Raw genomic sequence first — 16799 nt, forward strand, 5'->3', positions numbered from 1 at the left:
GCGCCCCGCCCCTCACCGCAAAGTATCCCAGCCCCAGCCCCGTGACCAGCGAGGGCAATGGCTGGCCGTAGGGAAGTAGGCGGTAGCAACCCTTCCGGCCTTCGTGTTCGCAAGCACCATGGCTCTCAGTGGTCTGGTGCGGTGTCGTGCCCGCCCCCACGTGAGGAAAGCCAGGCCAACTGTTTTCGCAGGGCTTGGAACACCTGCCAAAAGCCTTGGCAGTGGACTGCGCCTGTGCCACCTTCCGTGTTCTCCTCTCCTTTCTACTGGGAGGATCCAAGCAGCAACTGTGCCTGCGCGGCCATCCTCCAAGTGGAGGCGGACGCCTGGATGACAGAGCGCTGGCTGCAGGCTGTTGTCCCAACTCCGAGACCCCTACCATGCAGTAGCCAAAGGAGAGCGTGAGGACCGCGAACCAGAACAGACTGCCCCTCTGGAAGCAGGCCGCGTTGCCTGCCATCATCGCCATCGCTGCAGCTCCGTTCTTGGTGTCGCGGCCAGCTGCGCTACTAGTGTGGTGGACGCGGGGCCAGCAGGGGCGGACCTGGGCGGCAGCTCCGCCCAGCCCACGGGGAGGGAGGAGGGCCCCGGGCTCGCCAAGCACAGGTGGTGGCCCGGCCAGCCCTGTCTTGGCCTGGTCACTATCTGTAGGGGACATCCTTTCCAAGCGTCGCTCTCTGTAACGCTGTCTTTCCAATACATAAATCTTTTTTAAAGAACGATAAATAGGGGCCGGCGCTGGGTTCAGTGGGCTGGGCCACCACCTGTGGCCCTGGCATCCACATATAGGCATCCTTGAACTATGACCACTTGACCATGATGGATCTTTTTGATTGCTGTCAGTTTTGATTTGGCAGTATGTTAAAATTTTTCAGCTATGTTCATCAGAGATATTCACCTATCGTTTCTTGTTGTGTTCTTGTCTGGCTTGAGTATCAGGGTAAGGCTGACCTCCAGCAACGAGTTTAATTTTATGTAAGGTATACAAATTTCATGTATTTCATATATACAGATTTAGGAGCATAGTGATCCTTCCCACCCACGCTCCCACTTCTTCCTCCTCCCTCTCCTAGTCCCAATCTTAATTTTTACAAAGATTTATTTTCAGTTTACTTTATACTCATTATCCCTACACTAAGTAACGAGTTCAACAAACAGTAGAGACAAGGGCTGTAAACCATCATTGCATCTCAAAGTGGCAATTTCACTTCTATAGATAACGTTTTAGATACTCTTAGTTACCATAGGCAGAGTGACAGAGATGGGAGGCAGGAGAGAGAGAGACAGAGACAACCATTCCATGTTCTGGTGCATTCCCCAAATGCTCACAACAGCTGGGGTGGGGCCAGCAGCAGGCTGAAGCCACAGTCAGGAAGACTCCATCTGAGTTTCCCATGTGGAGAAGAGGAACCCAAGTACTTGGACCATCTGCTGCCTCCCAGGCACATTAGCAGGAAGCTGGGTTGGAAGCAGAGCAGCCAGGACTCGAACTCTCCTCTCCCACATGTAAATTCACACGTAGTGCAGCAGTAGAGGGCTGTACAGTAGCACCACAGGAGTTGTGATGAGATGTCTACAGAGCAGGATGGGTATGCCCCTACCTGACCACACCCCTGTGCCCACCTGCCTATCAGGGTAATTAACCACTCCCCTTTGGAAGTTGATTAAAGGCCTGGGACCTGGTGGGCCAGCCCTTTTTGGCCCTCTGTCTCTTTCACCATTGCAGGCTTGCACATCGTCTTTGGGCCACCTGCTCCTTCCTTTCTGGCAGACATTTTCCTCGACATGGCTGGCTCCTGGTACTTGGTATAAATCCAGATTTCTTAGGCAAGAACCCATGATGCTCATTAATATTGTGAATTCATTAAGAAGCAAATGGTAATATAATTGGCACCCCATACTCCAATAAAAGTTGGCACCTCAGATGGGACCTTTAAGAGGTCTGTCTCTGATTACCTTGGGATCTTACTGGTGTAAGAGCTATTTTTAAAAAAATCAGTACAGGGGCCAGCCATGTGATGTAGCAGGTAAAGTTTCCATGCTATGTGAGCACCGGTTTAAGTTCTAGCTGCTCCACTTTTGATCCAAATCCCTGCTAATGCCCTCGGAAAAGCAGTGGAAGATGGCCCAAGTGCTTGAGCCCCTGCAACCAATGTGGGAGGCCTGGAAGAAGCTCCTGGTTCCTGGCATTGTCTTGGCCCAGCTCCAGCTGTTGTGGACATCTGGGGAGTGAACCAACAGAGGCAAGATCTCTTTCTCTCTCTCTTTCTGGCTTTCAAATAAATAAATAAATAAAATTTTAAAGGTTTTATTTCTTTATTTGAGAGACAGAGTTACAGACAGAGAGAGGGAGAGACAGAGAGAAAAGTCTTCCATCTGCTGGTTTCCTCTCCAAATGGCCAAAACAGCAAGAACTGGGCCAATTCAAAGCCTGGAGCCTGGAGCTTCTTCCTGGTCTCCCATGTGGGTGCTGGGGCCCAAGCACTTGGGTCATCTTCCACTGCTTTCCCAGGCCACAGCACAGAGCCACATCGGAAGAGGAGCAGTTGGGACTGGAACTGGGATGCTGGTGATGCAGGTAGAGGCTCAGCCTACTATGCCCCAGCAACGCCTGTAAATCTTAACAAAGCAAGGTCAATGCACTACTCCGTGAACATCCTGCGAAGCGAAGGTCCACAGGAAAAATATGAAAACTCTCCTGAGTTGTTCAGGTAGAAAAAGAGAGATTGTCCAATAAAGGTTGATGATTTAGAAGGTGAACCCTACGATTGGGCAGTGTGGGAGCTGGTATGTTGACCTTTGCCAGTGATGTCTAAATAATGGCATGAGAATAGAAGTGACTGCCTGGAGCTGGGGAGAGCATAAAAGCAAGTGAATTTACCTGGTCAAAATATTCTTTGAAACAAGTTTAATGGAAGAGGGAAAGGCACCATCTAATGGAAATGCATGGTGCTGAGGTACTGAACTTTGACTTAACAGGAATTTAAAAAAAAAAGGCCAGGGAAAGCAGGCTAGGCCAACTTAATTTTTTTAAAGATTTATTTATTTATTTGAAAGTCAGAGCTTCACAGAGAGAGAAGAAGGGGGAAAAAAAGAGAAAGAGAGAGATCTTCCATCCTCTGGTTCACTCCCCAACTGGCCGCAATGGCTGGAGATGCACTGATCTGAAGCCAGGAGCCAGGAGCCAGGAGCCAGGAGCATCTTCCAAGCCTCCCATGCAGTGCAGGGACCCAAGCACTTGGGCCATCCTCTACTGCTTTCCCAGGCCATAGCAGAGAGCTGGGTCAGAAGTGGAGCAGCCTGGACATGAACCAGTGTCCATATGGGATGCCGGCACTGCAGGCGGCAGCTTCACCCACTGCTTTACCCGCTACGCATCGGCTCCCCAACATAATTTAAGTTTGTTCTGTCTGAGCCGCTGTCTCCTTTCAGACATCCAGTTCTCAAACTATTCTATGGAGGTGACTGTTTTGAGAATAAAATGAATTATTTCAATGATTTAATTACTGTATGATGTTAGACTTATATTGACTTTTTTTAAGATTTCTTTTTATTTGAAATAGTTACACAGAGAAAGAGAGAGAGAGAGAGAGAGAGAGAGATCTTCTTCCCAGATGGCTGCAACAGGCAAGGCTGGGCCAGGCCAAAGCCAGGAGTCTAGAGCTTCTTCTGAGTCTCCCATGTGGGTGGCAGGGTCCCAAGCCCTTGGGCCATCTTCCACTGCTTTCCCAAGCCATTAGCAGGGAGCTGCATGGGAAGTGCAGCAGCCAGGACATGAGCCAGCACCCGTGTGGGATGCTGCCATACCCACTATACCTTAATGCTGGCCCCTTATGCTGACTTCTGAAAACCATTTATTTTTGTGTACCTGAGAGGCTGAGTGAGAGAGAGCAAGAGAGAGAGAGAAACCTTCTGTTTGCTGGTTCACTCCCCAAATGTCTACAACAGCCAAAGCTGGGTCAGGCTGAAGCCAGGAACCTAGAAATGCATCCAGGTCTCCCAGTGTAGGCTATAGGGCCCATGCACCTGAGCCATCACCTGCTGGTTCCCTGGCTACTTTGGTGTGAAGCCGGATTGGGAGCAGAGTAACTGGGACTGGAACCCACACTCTGCTATGGGCTGGGGGCATCCTACGTGGCAGCTTAACAAGCTTTGCCACAATGCCTGCAGTCTTATATTCTTAACGTCCTCATTCGCTGTGAGTCTCTGGCCTCACCAGCCTCCAAACTCTCAGTTATCAGTGCTGTCAGTGATGCAGATCACCTGGGGCCTGGCCAGGGCTAAATGAGAAAATTAGTTACCATGGGTGTTCAGTGAATGGAAGCTAGGATTTAAAAATGGAGATTCTGGAAAGCCAGTTGTGCCTAAGGGGAGCTGTGTGTAGGGTGTGGCAAGGGCTGGGTCTAAGGTGTGCCTAGGGTGGCCATCTCAGGTTTATATTAAATGAACGCTGTGCCAGCAGCCCTCACTTCACTAACCAGGAAGACTGTCTCAGGAGGGCTCCCAGACATGGCTTCCAATGGTGAGTTTCTGTGTGCGGCTTTCTCGGCAAGGCTGGGTTCTCTCTGTCCTGGTGTTCTGTGGGGGTTTGAGCTTTCGTCTTTCAGAAGTGCAGGCTCGTGGTCCAGGGGCCTCTAGTGTTACAGGTGTCACTGTCTCTGGCAACCGAATGGCTGAATGCAGGGGTAGGATTTCCCAAAGGCTCAGGTGCTTAAAAATTAACCCAACTTGGGGTTGCCTTAAAAAGTTTTCTGCATTTTAAAGATGTACCTGGAAGTAGTTTAGGTAGAACAGTGTCTTGGGTTCCCTTCAGAATGAAGACGTGGGGGGTGTGGGGAAAGATGGGAAGGGTAGGGGGAGGAAACAGCACTGGTCATGTAATGCTGGAGCAGGGAACTTCACAGTGTCGGTGGAAAAGTGGAATTCAGAAATGTTTTGGGGCAAAAAAAAACTTTGAAACCAAGAATAGGTGTTTCATGATATTCATTTCTCTGAGAACTTCTTCTATAGGAGCCGAGTTAGATTCTCAGGCAGCACCGGCCGTTGTGGCCATTTGGGTAGTGAAGCAACAGACGGAAGACCTTTCTCGCTCTCTCTCTCTCTCTCTCTCTCACTGAGTAACTCTGCTTGTCAAAAAATAAAATAAAATAATATAAATGCTGGAGTTCTGAAGTCTTGGGTTCTGGCCCTGACTTCTTTCTCTAAACAAGCACTGGGTGAGAGAAGTCCTGGGTCAGCACCAGTCTGTCTTGCAGCTTTTGAGTGTGACATCTCAATCAACTCTCAGAGGCCTCCCAGCTCTAGGAGGTCTTCAGAAAATCCTTGGAAAGTGCCCATGGTGGAGGGGGAGCCCTCTCAGCTCCTCACTCTGTCCTGGAGGCAAAATCCAAGGCCCCAGAACAATGGTGCCCTTAGGGTGTGAAGCCCTTCCAGAAGCTGCTCTGGACCACAGGGGAGGGAGGGGCCTCCCAGGTGAAGATTGTGGGCTCAGCTGCCAGTTTTACTGCTGAGATTTTATTTAAAGAAACAAATTTGATTTAAAACAAAACAACAACCAGTGTGTTTTTAAAATGTGTGTTTAGGTATACAAATTGCTGGTCAGAAATACTGGGAACTTTTCCTGTGGCGTTCTAGTGAGTGGCCGGGCTGGGGGTAGGGACCAGATACCCTGGAGCACCTCAGCGATAGATGCTCCCCAGGGAAGTTTTGCTGGGAGCAGAAATAGCTCTTATCCCCTCTTTGCCTGTTCTGAAGGAAAGAGTTCCAACCAACAGTGTGTTCTCTGTTTGAATTTGGGTTTATACAAAATGCTTTACACCAATTATTCATATAACCTGTATGTTTAAAAACATTTATTTATATTCATTTGGAAGGCATAGTTACAGAGAGATAGAGAGAGGGATCTTCCATCTACTGGTTCACTCCCCAAATGGCAGCAAACGGCCAGGGCTGGGCCTGGCCGAAGCCAGGATCTTCTTCCCAGCCTCCCACATGGGTGCAGGGGCCCAAGCACTTGGGTCATCCTCTGCTGCTTTCCCAGGGCTTTAGCAGGGAGCTGGAAGGGAAGTGGAGCAACTGGGACTTCAGCTGACACCATATGGGATGCTGGACTGGAGGCAGAGGCTTAACTTGCCATGAAACAACACCAGCCCTGAATGTATAAGTTTTTTTTCTGGACAGGCAGAGTTAGACAGTGAGAGAGAAACAGAAAGAATGGTCTTCCTTTTCCGTTGGTTCACCCCCAAAATGGGCGCTGTGGCCGGCGCGCTGTTGCAATCCAAAGCCAGGTGCTTCCTCCTGGTCTCCCATGCAGGTGCAGGGCCCAAGCACTTGGCCCATCCTTCACTGCCTTCCAGAGCCACAGCAGAGAGCTGGACTGGAAGAGGGGCAATGGGGACAGAATCCGGTGCCCCAACCGGGACTAGAACCTGGGGTGCCGGCGCTGCAGGTGGAGGATTAGTCAAGTGAGCCTCAGGCCCCGGCACTATAACACTTTTTGAAAATTTTGGGGGGGCTGGTGCTGTGGCACAGTGGGTTAACGCCCTCCCCTGAAGCACCAGTATCCCATATGGGTGCCATTTTGAGAACCGGCTGCTCCACGTCCAATCCAGCTCTCTGCTATGGCCTGGGAAAGCAGTGGAAGATGGCCCAAGTCCTTGGGCCCCTGCACCCACGTGGGAGACCTGGAAGAAGCTCCGGGCTCCTGGCATCGGATCAGCACAGCTCAGGCTTTGCAGCCAATTGGGGAGTGAAGCATTGGATGGAAGACCTCTCTCTCTCTCTGCCTCTCCTCTCTCTGTGTAACTCTGACTTTCAAATAAATAAATAAATATTTTTAAAAAATACACATAGCTCCATTTCACTGCCAAATGCTTAAGATACTTCTTAAAATTTTATTTGAAGGTTTATTTTATTTTTAAAAGGCAGAATTACAGAGAGGCAGACAGAGAGAGAGGGAGAGAAAGAAAATAGGGTGAAGGTCCTTCCATCTGCTTGTTCACTCCCCAGTTGTCTGCAATGACCAGAGCTGTGCCAACCTGAAGCCAGGAGCTCCTTCCAGATCTCCCATGTGGGTGCAGGGGCCCAAGGACTTGGGCCTTCATCTGCTTTCCCAGGCTGTGGCAGAGAGCTGGATCAGAAGTGGAGCAGCTGGGACTTGAACCGGTGTCCATATGGGATGCCAGCACTGCAGGCAGCAGCTTTACCTGCTACTCCACAGTGCCAGCCCAATCCAGCACTTCTTACTGGCACCTCTCTGTCATGCTGTCCCCCACAGTCCTGCTCTGGTAGCTACTTGGTGTGCAGGTGTGCAGGTGTGCTCTGGGAGCAGAGGCTAGAGAAAGCTGAAGGAAGGGGAGTCGAGGAGAACAGCAAGGGGCTTTCGGGGTTTGTGTATTTGGAGGTTTGGTGGCTGACTCCCTGACCCTTTCCTCAGCTCTGCTCTCGCTCTCCCCCCTTCTATCTCCCTCTCTCCCTCTCCCCCCTCCCTCTTTCTCTCTCCCTCTCTCCCCATCTCCCTATCTCTCCCTCTTCTCTCCCCTCCCCCTCTCCCTCCCCCTCCCTCTCCCCCTGTCTCCCTCTCTCTCTCTCCCCATGCCTGCACGTTAGCGATGTCCACACTATATTTTGAATGTCACAGTTTCTGTGATGAAGTGTCTCCGGTTTTGCCTTAGGTAGTCTATAGTATGTTCAGATTAACCTTTTTAAAAGACAGAGTGACAGAGAGAGACACACACAGAGAACTGCCATCGCTGGTTCACTCCCCAAATGGCTGCAATGGCCAGGGCTGGGCCAGGCAGAAGCCAGGAGCATGGAACTCCATCTGGGTCTCCCACATGGGTGGTGGGGGCCCAAGCACTTGGCCAGTTTTCCACTGCTTTCCCAGGGGCTTCAGCGGGGGCTGGACTGGTAGAGCAGATGGACTCAAATCATTGCTCATGTGGGATGCTGATGTCCTCAGGGGTAACTTAACATACTGCACCTCAACCCCCCAGCAGCTAGGTTATACCCTTTGAAGCAGGCATATGAAGGTTGTTAATTTGGTTTGCAGTCCTTGTAAGTTTTTTCACTTAAATTCTGATTTAAGAAAAGCAGGATTGCCTCGTGTCAGTTCTTCTGGTGGCCTCTGCAGTAGAGAACTGTGCCAACGTTGGTTTGTCCATAAGGTCTGCTCCCCTTCCAGCATCCAGGAGATGAGCACATACCGGAGGACAGGATTAGACCTTCGGTGCTTTCCTCCCACTGGCATGTCTGACATGGGTGAAGGATATGACCTGTGGACTTGGTGTTAAATCTTCAAGTGCCATTTAGTTGATTGACACAGTGGAGGGTATGCCCACTTTCGACTTCACTCCATTGAGCAAAAAAGCCCACACAGTGATAACAAGCAATAGGGGTACCAGACCTATCCTCGTCAATCCGTGTTAGTCCTTTCACACTTTGCCCCCATATATTTAAATTATTGTTTTCCAGATTGTTGTCAGCTGGTTTATTTGCATTACCTCAATTACTAGTGGGGCTGAGTGTTTTCCCACCATCTCTGTCTTTGTAGTATATCAATTTTTGCTACAGAAAACCTTCTTCACTCCTGTTACCTTTATGACCTAAATACTATCATCTTCTCACCATAAGTTTCAAAAGATATGCCCACAGTCCATTATTCATTTTATTATGACTAGGTAAGAGGGAAGGTATCACCTTTCTAAAATTTTACTCTATCACAGAGGTCTTTTGTTTTTCTGGATCTTGCTAATATTCTCATGTTTTCTCTCTCTGTATTTTTCAGGAGATGGTCATGACAACATAGAAACACAACATGGAAGAAGAAAAGGAAAAGCACGCCATCAATTTACACCTGAGGAACTGCACATACTGAATCAATCATTTGCAGAGAGTCCTTATCCCGACTATACGACCAAGGAGGAACTGGCCAAAAAACTCCATTGTTCGTTTTACACAATCGAGGTACATAAACTACGTAGGTATTTAAATGAATATGTATTTGTGGACAATAATAAAAAAGCAACTAATTATGAAGAAGTATAACAGCATTTCATCACATAAGACAGCGTTGAAATTTGTTCCCATTCTTCATGTCATTGTGGATGTGACTATATTAAAGCATGTTATGTGTTATTTTTGAAACAGATTTATTGATTTGAAAATCAGAGTTACACAGAGAGAGAGAAGGAGAGGCAGAGAGAGAGAGCAAGGTCTCCCATCTGCTGGTTCACTCCCCACCTGGCCTCAATGGCCGGAGCTATGTTGATTCGAAGTCAGCAGCCAGGAGCTTCTTCTGGGTCTCTCATGTGGGTTCAGGGGCCCAAGCACTTGGGCCATCTTCCACTGCTTTCCCAGGCCATAGTTGAGAGGTGGATCAGAAGTGGAGCAGCCAGGACTTGAACTGGTGTCCATATGGAATGCCGGCTCTGCAGGTGGCGGTTTTACCTCCTATGTCACAGCACTGGCCCCAATTACTCTCATTTTACAAAGGAGAAAATGTAGAGTAGAGATTCCATGACACACTTAGGGTAAGGTATAAAGTAATACTGCTAAGTTATGGCAGATGCTTGTTTGTTTTGGGTATGGCCTTTGAAGAAAATGACATTTAGAATACGATTTAGAATACGTTGAATTAGGAATTCATTCTGGAAAAGCAGTTGGAGTAAAATAAGCAAGCTAAGGGAACATATTTTGAGAACAGCTACTTCAGGTCTAAATGCAGAGGGTGCAAATAGGTTGCTAGAAGATTTGGAAAAGTAGGGATTTGCTCATACATAAGGGCCCGTGCCTCCTTTGAAGTCAGATGGGAATCCAGAATTGTGCACAATTAAGATTTTAATTATTATAAACGTATATTTATATATACATTTACATATCATATTTACTATAAATGCATTCTCGTATTATAAATATAATAACACAGGAAGCCCCTGGAAAGCGTGCTTGCATTTTGCATGTCTTACTCAAGGTCACGAAGGAAATCAGTGATGACGCTGATCCTAAGATGAACTACAAAATTCTCCTACATTGGCGAATATATAGACTCGAAAGTAATTTCTGTTTCATTTCTTTTTTAGAACTGGTTCCAAAATAAAAGAGCCAGACTAGCAGCCAAGAAGAGACGCAAAGTGCTTGAAGCCAGGATGCCATATGCACTCCCTGTCCAAGGTCCCCTAGGTGTAAGCCTGCAGAATTCCCAGGAGCGGTTTCCCAACACTACCCAGGCAGCTGTGCTGGGTGGAGCTGTCTACGCCACTCCACGTGCCCAGGTGTGGTCTCCCAACTTTGCCCAGGCAGCTGTGCTGGGTGGAGCTGTCTACACCGCTCCATGTGCCCAGGTGTGGTCTCCCAACACTGCCCAGGTGGCTGTGCTGGGCGGAGCTGTCTACACCACTCCACAAGCCCAGGAGTGGTCTCCCAACGCTGGCCAGGTGGCTGTGCTGGACAGAGCTGTCTACCCCACTCCACGTGCCCAGGAGTGGTCTCCCAATGCTGCCCAGGAAGCTGTGCTGGGCGGAGCTGTCTACAACGCTCCACGTGCCCAGGAGTGGTCTCCCAACACTGCCCAGGCATCTGTGCTGGGCGGAGCTGTCTGCTCCACTCCACCCACATGGGAGGTTTCCAGCCCGCTCTACGGCTCCTGGGATTCTGGGGTTCGAGGTGCTCAAGAGGCACCGAGCTATGCTCTGGAGAATCAAGGGAACGTAGGAGGTGGATCTTTTCCCCGTGGCGTTCCAGGAGCAAGTTTATTCATCCTTTTTCATCTGCACCGTATTTTGGGAGTTCCAGGTCAGAGATGAGGGTCATGCAGCCTGATTGGCCTTCCCTGCTACCCGGTGTTCCCAGTGCTCAGGGAGCGATGCAACAGCTGCAGGAGCAGAAGAGCTCTTTTCGTTACCCACTATGTGAAGAATGGCAGCAGAATGGCTGGGGAACGCACCCTCAGCAGCCCCAGCAGCCTCCGGATTACTGGCAGGAGCTGCCCTCCCAGGACCAGTTTCCAATGCAGCAGAATCACAACAGCGCAGAGAACAGGGTGCCTTTTCCTCTGTCCCAGCAGCAGCCTGGAGATCGTCAAGGTGATGGAGAGCTCATGTTCTTGCAGGTGTTGAGCACAGCTCTGCGGGTACTCGGTTCTCCAACAGAATCTCACGAGCAAGATACGCAGCAAGGTGGTGCCCGAGATGCCCAGTTCTGAAATCCAGGACATTTTGAAAGAGGAACACACCGGTGCCAACTTCTGGGACTAGAAATGTGGCTGCAGGAAATGGCGTTGGGCTTTTGAGTCAGCAGATGGCTGTCATACTACAATTGTGTACCTGGGAGTCGAAGGTTCTTGAAAGAAAGGAACTAGCTCATAGTGTACATCCTTTGTGTGTGTGGCTGGTTAGGGTTGTGGACGTATTTTCTATCATGTTGGCATTTATATTCTTTTTTTTTTTTTTTTTTTTTTTTTTTTTTTTTTTACAGGCAGAGTGGACAGTGAGAGAGAGAGACAGAGAGAGAAAGGTCTTCCTTTTGCCGTTGGTTCACCCTCCAATGGCCGCCGCTGCAGCCGGCGCACCGCGCTGATCCGATGGCAGGAGCCAGGATCCAGGTGCTTTTCCTGGTCTCCCATGGGGTGCAGGGCCCAAGCACCTGGGCCATCCTCCACTGCACTCCCTGGCCATAGCAGAGAGCTGGCCTGGAAGAGGGGCAACCGGGACAGAATCCGGCGCCCCAACCGGGACTAGAACCCGGTGTGCCGGCGCCGCAAGGTGGAGGATTAGCCTATTGAGCCACGGCGCCGGCTGGCATTTATATTCTTGAAGGACATTTTGTACTGGTAGTTATTGTAGGGGGTTGTGTCATGTTAAACTAGGATTATAGGAGTTAGTTATGCTACCTTTCTTACTATTTTCTATAATTTTGTACAACACTGCACTTAGCCCTTCATTAAAGGTTTGGATTTTACAATGACGGCTCTGATAGATTCATTATAGGGAGATTTTGCCTGCTGGTCTCATTATAGGTGATTAGAAAACTATCATTTCTCCTTGAGTAAAATTTGTGATTATGTTTGCTAATACTAAGTCCATTTCATCTAGGGTTTTAAATTTACTGCTATAAATCATCTGAAGTACCATTAGGGCTTTCATTCCTAGAGTATTTGTGTATGGAAAATGTGTTATTTTCAAGTTTTAGACTAGCATCTTCTAATCTTGGTGTTTTATTGCCAGCTATTTGTCCCTTGGAAGAAAAGTTTGGAGAAAAACCCAGATTGCATGGAGTCCTTTAAATTTCACCATGGGTGCGGTCCCTGGTCTTGAGCAGTGTATGTTGCTGCCTCCCAGTAGGGAACTGTGAAAAAACATTACTTCCCAGGCCGGCACTGTGGCACAGCGGGTTAACACTCTGGCCTGAGCACCGGCATCCCATATGGGCATCGGTATGAAACCTGGTGCTCTGCTTCCAATCCAGCTCTCTGCTATGGCCTGGGAAAGCAGAAGATGGCCCTTGTCCTTGGGCCCCTGCACCTGTGTGGCAGACCCAGAAGAAACTCCTGCCTCCCAGCTGTGGATCAGCACAGTTCAGGCCATTGCAGCCAACTGGGGAGTGAACCACCAGATGGAAGTCCTCTCTCTCTCTCTCTCTCTCTCTCTCTCTCTCTGTGAAACTCTGACTTTCAAATAAAAAATAAATATTAAAAAAAAAGATCTCTACAGGTGCTGGTGCTCTGGTGCAGCGGGTAAAGCCGCCATCCTATATGGTTGCCAGTTCAAGTCTCAACTGTTCCACTTCTGATCTAGCTCCCAGCTAATGCACCTGGGAGAGTCGTGGAAGATGGTCCAAGTCCTTGGGCCCCTACACCTATGTGTGAGACCCGAAAGAAGCTCCTCCTCCTGGTATAGCTCCAGCTGTTGCGGCCTTTTGGGGGAGTGAACCAGTGGATGGAAGACTCTGTCTGCCTGTCTGTCTCTCTGTCATTCTGCCTTTCAAATAAATACAGCTTTAAAAAAATTCTGTAACTCAGACAGTAGGATTTAGACAACAGGCATGGGCATGGGCAGGGGCACAGCATCTAACAATTTATTCTCTTGGCTTGTTTTCCCAAGAATATTCCAAGAAGGGTGATCTTTCATGCTGTACCCCCAGGGATTGGGCCTCACAGCAAGGAGAGCTGCAAGAGCCCAGCAGCAGTTGGGTTTTGAACACACGATGCGTGCTGCTGTGGGTTGCTTGAGCAGGTAGGGCCCTCTTGCTTCTCTTTTTCCTCTATCCCAGCCACGCCCTCACTCTACAATCCCTCAAAAATGGCTTCTCACAGAGGCAGTAGTTTTTGGGAGCTGTACTTTCCCAGTCTCTTTGGCACAATAAAGCTCTCCTTTGAACTGCCGTGGGAGACCGATCATTTGTTGACTCCCCAGGCAAATGGACCCCTATTGTCTGATATATGGAGGGGCAGGGGAGCTGCTCTAGGACTTGATGAGAAGTGTCCACTCCAAGCTAGAGGGGTGGGCATGCGGCCATATTTGTCCTGTAGTTTGGGGCCTTCTCAATACACAGTTGCTCCCTACGCCCAGAACCCTGGAAAGCCAGCCAGTCATTTCCTGCGACCTCTTTCAAAGCAGGACTGGGGACCGGAAGTATGCAAGTGTGTCATGTCCAGTCCTGGTCACTTGGTTGTCAGGCACCACCCAGTGACCGCATGTGGCAGCGGGCACCCAGTCTCTGGCTCTAGCACCTTGCATCTGAAACTGTGCAGAGAAAAGCCCAAGCATTGTTTCTGGTGGGAACTGGGACTTTGTGTCTGGCTACTACAGACCTTCACTCTGTCTGGTGTGTGGAGGCTCCAAGGGGCCCACTGTGCAGTGCGGCACAGTGCAATACTTCCAGCAGGGAGCCAGAATCAGGAACAGCAGGGTGACAGGTGTCAGGGCAGCTGCGGTGTTGACCTGCTGGGGGATTGGGGCAGTTTCTGCTCAGCTCTGTGCCTCCCCTTTAAGGTCTTTGCATGTTCCTCTGCGACCTCTGCTGGCCGGTGGTTGTACTGCAGAATTTTCAGGTGACATAGTGTACCTTAGAAATGCATTATTCATTGACTCAGGTGAGATGTGGTCAAAATCAACTCCTAGAGGACATTTCGAAGGTATTTTTAAGTGCTCCGTCTCCACCGAGGTCCCCCTTAGCTTGGTGAGCCTGGTTGTCCAATCGCCACCACAGTAGATTCACAGCAGCCACAGACATGCTGATGCTTTCCTCAACACAGACTGTGTGATCCAGACCCACAGGAGAGTCTGGGTGGGGGTGGGGGGCACATCTTCCTCTTTGCATGCCCTTCCTACAATGTCCCAAAGTCACACTGAGCCCCATCGAAGCATCGGGCATGGACGCCTGTGGGGCCACCTCAGGGCTCAGCTCCTGGTCCTCCAGTGGAAAGTGGTTCCTGAGAAGACTTGGCCACTGCCACCCATCCTCAAGGCCACCCCACCTGAGCCGTGCGCCAGAGTGGACCCTGGGTTCGAGTCCCAGCTGCTCCACTTCTGATCCCGCTCCCTCCTAATACGCCTGAGAAAACAGCAGAGGATGGCCCCTGCATCCTTGTGGGAGACCTGGAAGAAGCTCCTGGCTCTTGGCTTCAGCCTGGCCCAGCACCGGTGATTGCTGCCATTTGGAGAGTTAGCCAGTGGATGGAAGACTTCTTCCTCTGTCTCTGCCTCTGTTGTAACTCTGCTTTTCAAAAAAAGAGAATAAATATTTTTTAAAACCACCTTTCTTTGGACTTTCCATGGACTTGGGCCATCTTCATCTGCTTTTCCAGGCCACAGCAGAGAGCTGGGTCGGAAGTGGAGTATCTGAGACTTGAACCGGCTGCCATGTGAGATGTCAGCACTGCAGCCAGAGACTTTACCCGCTATGCCACAGTGCCCTTCCCTCCCACCCCACCCCCCTCCCCCATTCATTTTCCAACAACACTGTGAGTTGCCATTGCTAACCCACTCAAGGCAGCAAGTCAGTGAGGGAGTAGAAGGTTGCCTGTCTGAGCTGAGCCAACCACCTCCTGTTACAGAGAAGGTGAAGGAGTCCAAGAAGGCAAAAGTCCTGCCTGGAGGGAGCACTCATTGGGTCCTTGGGGATGGAACACACAGCCTCAGTGAGGACCGTCCATGCTGGCCACTGTTTCAATGGCAGTGCCCAAGAAAAGGCAGAATGGAGGATGGCATGGGGGCCGTGAGAACGAGGACATTGTGGTCAACCCACGTGATGTTAGAGTCGACCACCCGAAAAACGTCACCAAGAGACATCTCTTATGCAAACAGCAAGGGGAAGCTTTATTGATTATCCAGCATGCTGGGGCTGTCTGATCATCATGAGCAGAGCAGCCCCGAATAACCAAAGGTTAGGGTTTATAAAGGCAAAAACCGCAAAACCGGGAAGGGGAAGAGAATACACGGTTGTTAAGGGGTTGCTAAAGTCTTACAATCCACAATTATGATCTTAAGACATAGACAAATCACATCTTCATTATTAGCCCAGGTAACCCAGGTGCAACCTTTCTACTTTTAAGCTTGAGCAATCATGCTAGGGGGTTTTTGTGTGTTGCCAAGGGTGATGTAGTGCACTGCTATTGTCCGACTATTTGAGATCATAGTTTCGGACCAGAGTCTCACGGTGGGGGGGTTGCTTTCCCAGAATGCAGTCTCAAGTGCTCCAAAATGGAGTCCCTACTGTCAAGGTGCTACTTTACTGTTTTATTTTTACAGCTGCACTAGGAAGGTTTAAACCTGTAAGCTTAAGCTTAACTTTTGACACCTGTACATATACAATTTTAACTCTTCAGTGAGAGTCCCAGTGCTCTCCGAGGCTGGACCGTGTGCCCGTCTTGTCTCCAAACCACTTTGAGCATCTGGCTGCTTTGAGCTCCATAGCAGGAAGTGGGAGGGGTAAGGAGTGGCTGCTTCTGACCTTCAGGAGCTGGGCCATGCCCTATACCGTGTCCTAGAGCCGAAATCATGTCCTTTCCTCTCTGTTCTTCTCCCCAGGCCATGCTGCTCCTCCTCCTGACCCCACTGTTCCTGCGTGCCCAGCCCCGGGGATGCCTGGAAGAAGAGATGAGGACCTACTCCCAGAGGACAGTGAGCAACGCCTGCACCCTGGTCATGTGTGGCCCAGTGGAAGACAGCCTTCCTGGTCGAGATGGACAGGATGGCAGAGAGGGCCCCCAGGGTGAGAAGGGGGATCCAGGTGGAGCTGGGACCAGGGCTTGTCCTGATGGCAGGGGTGGGCGTTGGAATTGTAACCGATCCAGCGCATCTGGATAGCTTGTGACGGAAAACCCGGAGATGGGATCTTCCTTCCAGGGGGTTGGTTCTCTCTTCTGCAGCACCATGTCCATTCCATCGGCTGGCAAGTGAGCAGCTTTCCTGAGCCCCCAACTGCCTCCCTGTGTCACCCAACCCTCCTGGTTCCTCCCCAAGGCCCCAGCTGGCTCCCTCCCTAAGAACAAGCAAATAGTAAATGACCCCAAATAGTTGGTAAATTACTGATATTTAGGGCCCTCTAGAGCCCTTTTCAGATAGCTAACAGGTGTTCATTGACTAAATGATGCCTACGCAGAGTGTTAAATATCTTCAATATTTAATTAAACTTCACCACATGAAAAGTGGGCAAACACTCAGGCCTAATCAAAAGGGTTTTCCCTAACACATTACAGGGGGAGAAGGGAAGCTCACATTTCTTTGCTTGGCCCTATGCTGGGGCATTCAGTGGAGTAGTTCATTTAATCCTCTTAAAGGTCTTACAAGGAATAGGCTAAT

The 16799-nt window shown here is 49.8% G+C and overlaps 1 protein-coding gene and 1 long non-coding RNA gene across 4 annotated transcripts in view; one reads left to right on the plus strand and one right to left on the minus strand.

The window, feature by feature from the left end:
- Positions 1-16799, minus strand: part of LOC138845397 (uncharacterized) — a 40092-nt gene that overhangs the window by 11601 nt on the left and 11692 nt on the right. Inside the window, exon 2 of one of the 2 annotated variants that reach the window (XR_011382475.2) lies at positions 9820-14712. The exons of the other annotated variant lie outside the window; for it this stretch is intronic. This is a non-coding gene — a long non-coding RNA (uncharacterized LOC138845397). Of the gene's footprint in view, positions 1-9819; positions 14713-16799 lie in introns of those variants that run through there. 2 annotated transcript variants of the gene reach the window in all.
- LOC149122056 (uncharacterized) lies at positions 4315-11961 on the plus strand. 2 transcript variants are annotated; one of them, XM_089313553.1, is made up of 3 exons: positions 4315-4522; positions 8786-8964; positions 10080-11961. In XM_089313553.1, the coding sequence occupies exons 1-3, from the start codon at positions 4444-4446 to the stop codon at positions 10800-10802; spliced, it is 981 nt and encodes a 326-aa protein (XP_089169679.1). In that variant the 5' UTR covers positions 4315-4443; the 3' UTR covers positions 10803-11961. The 2 variants fall into 2 exon arrangements, 1 of the variants encoding a protein (XP_089169679.1); XR_016221011.1 differs by having other exon boundaries at positions 4323-4522; positions 8786-8977.

The sequence above is a fragment of the Oryctolagus cuniculus genome, chromosome 15, assembly GCF_051225735.1.
Source record: "Oryctolagus cuniculus isolate XC-2025 breed Fujian yellow rabbit chromosome 15, ASM5122573v1, whole genome shotgun sequence".
In the NCBI taxonomy this organism is placed as follows: Eukaryota; Metazoa; Chordata; class Mammalia; order Lagomorpha; family Leporidae; genus Oryctolagus; species Oryctolagus cuniculus.

Coding starts and splice junctions, on each gene's coding strand:
- LOC149122056 (XM_089313553.1), top strand. CDS start 4,444: ATGAACGCTGTGCCAGCAGCCCTCACTTCACTAACCAGGAAGACTGTC. Junction 4,523..8,785: donor CCCAGACATGGCTTCCAATG/GTGAGTTTCTGT, acceptor TGTATTTTTCAG/GAGATGGTCATGACAACATA. Junction 8,965..10,079: donor GTTCGTTTTACACAATCGAG/GTACATAAACTA, acceptor TTTCTTTTTTAG/AACTGGTTCCAAAATAAAAG.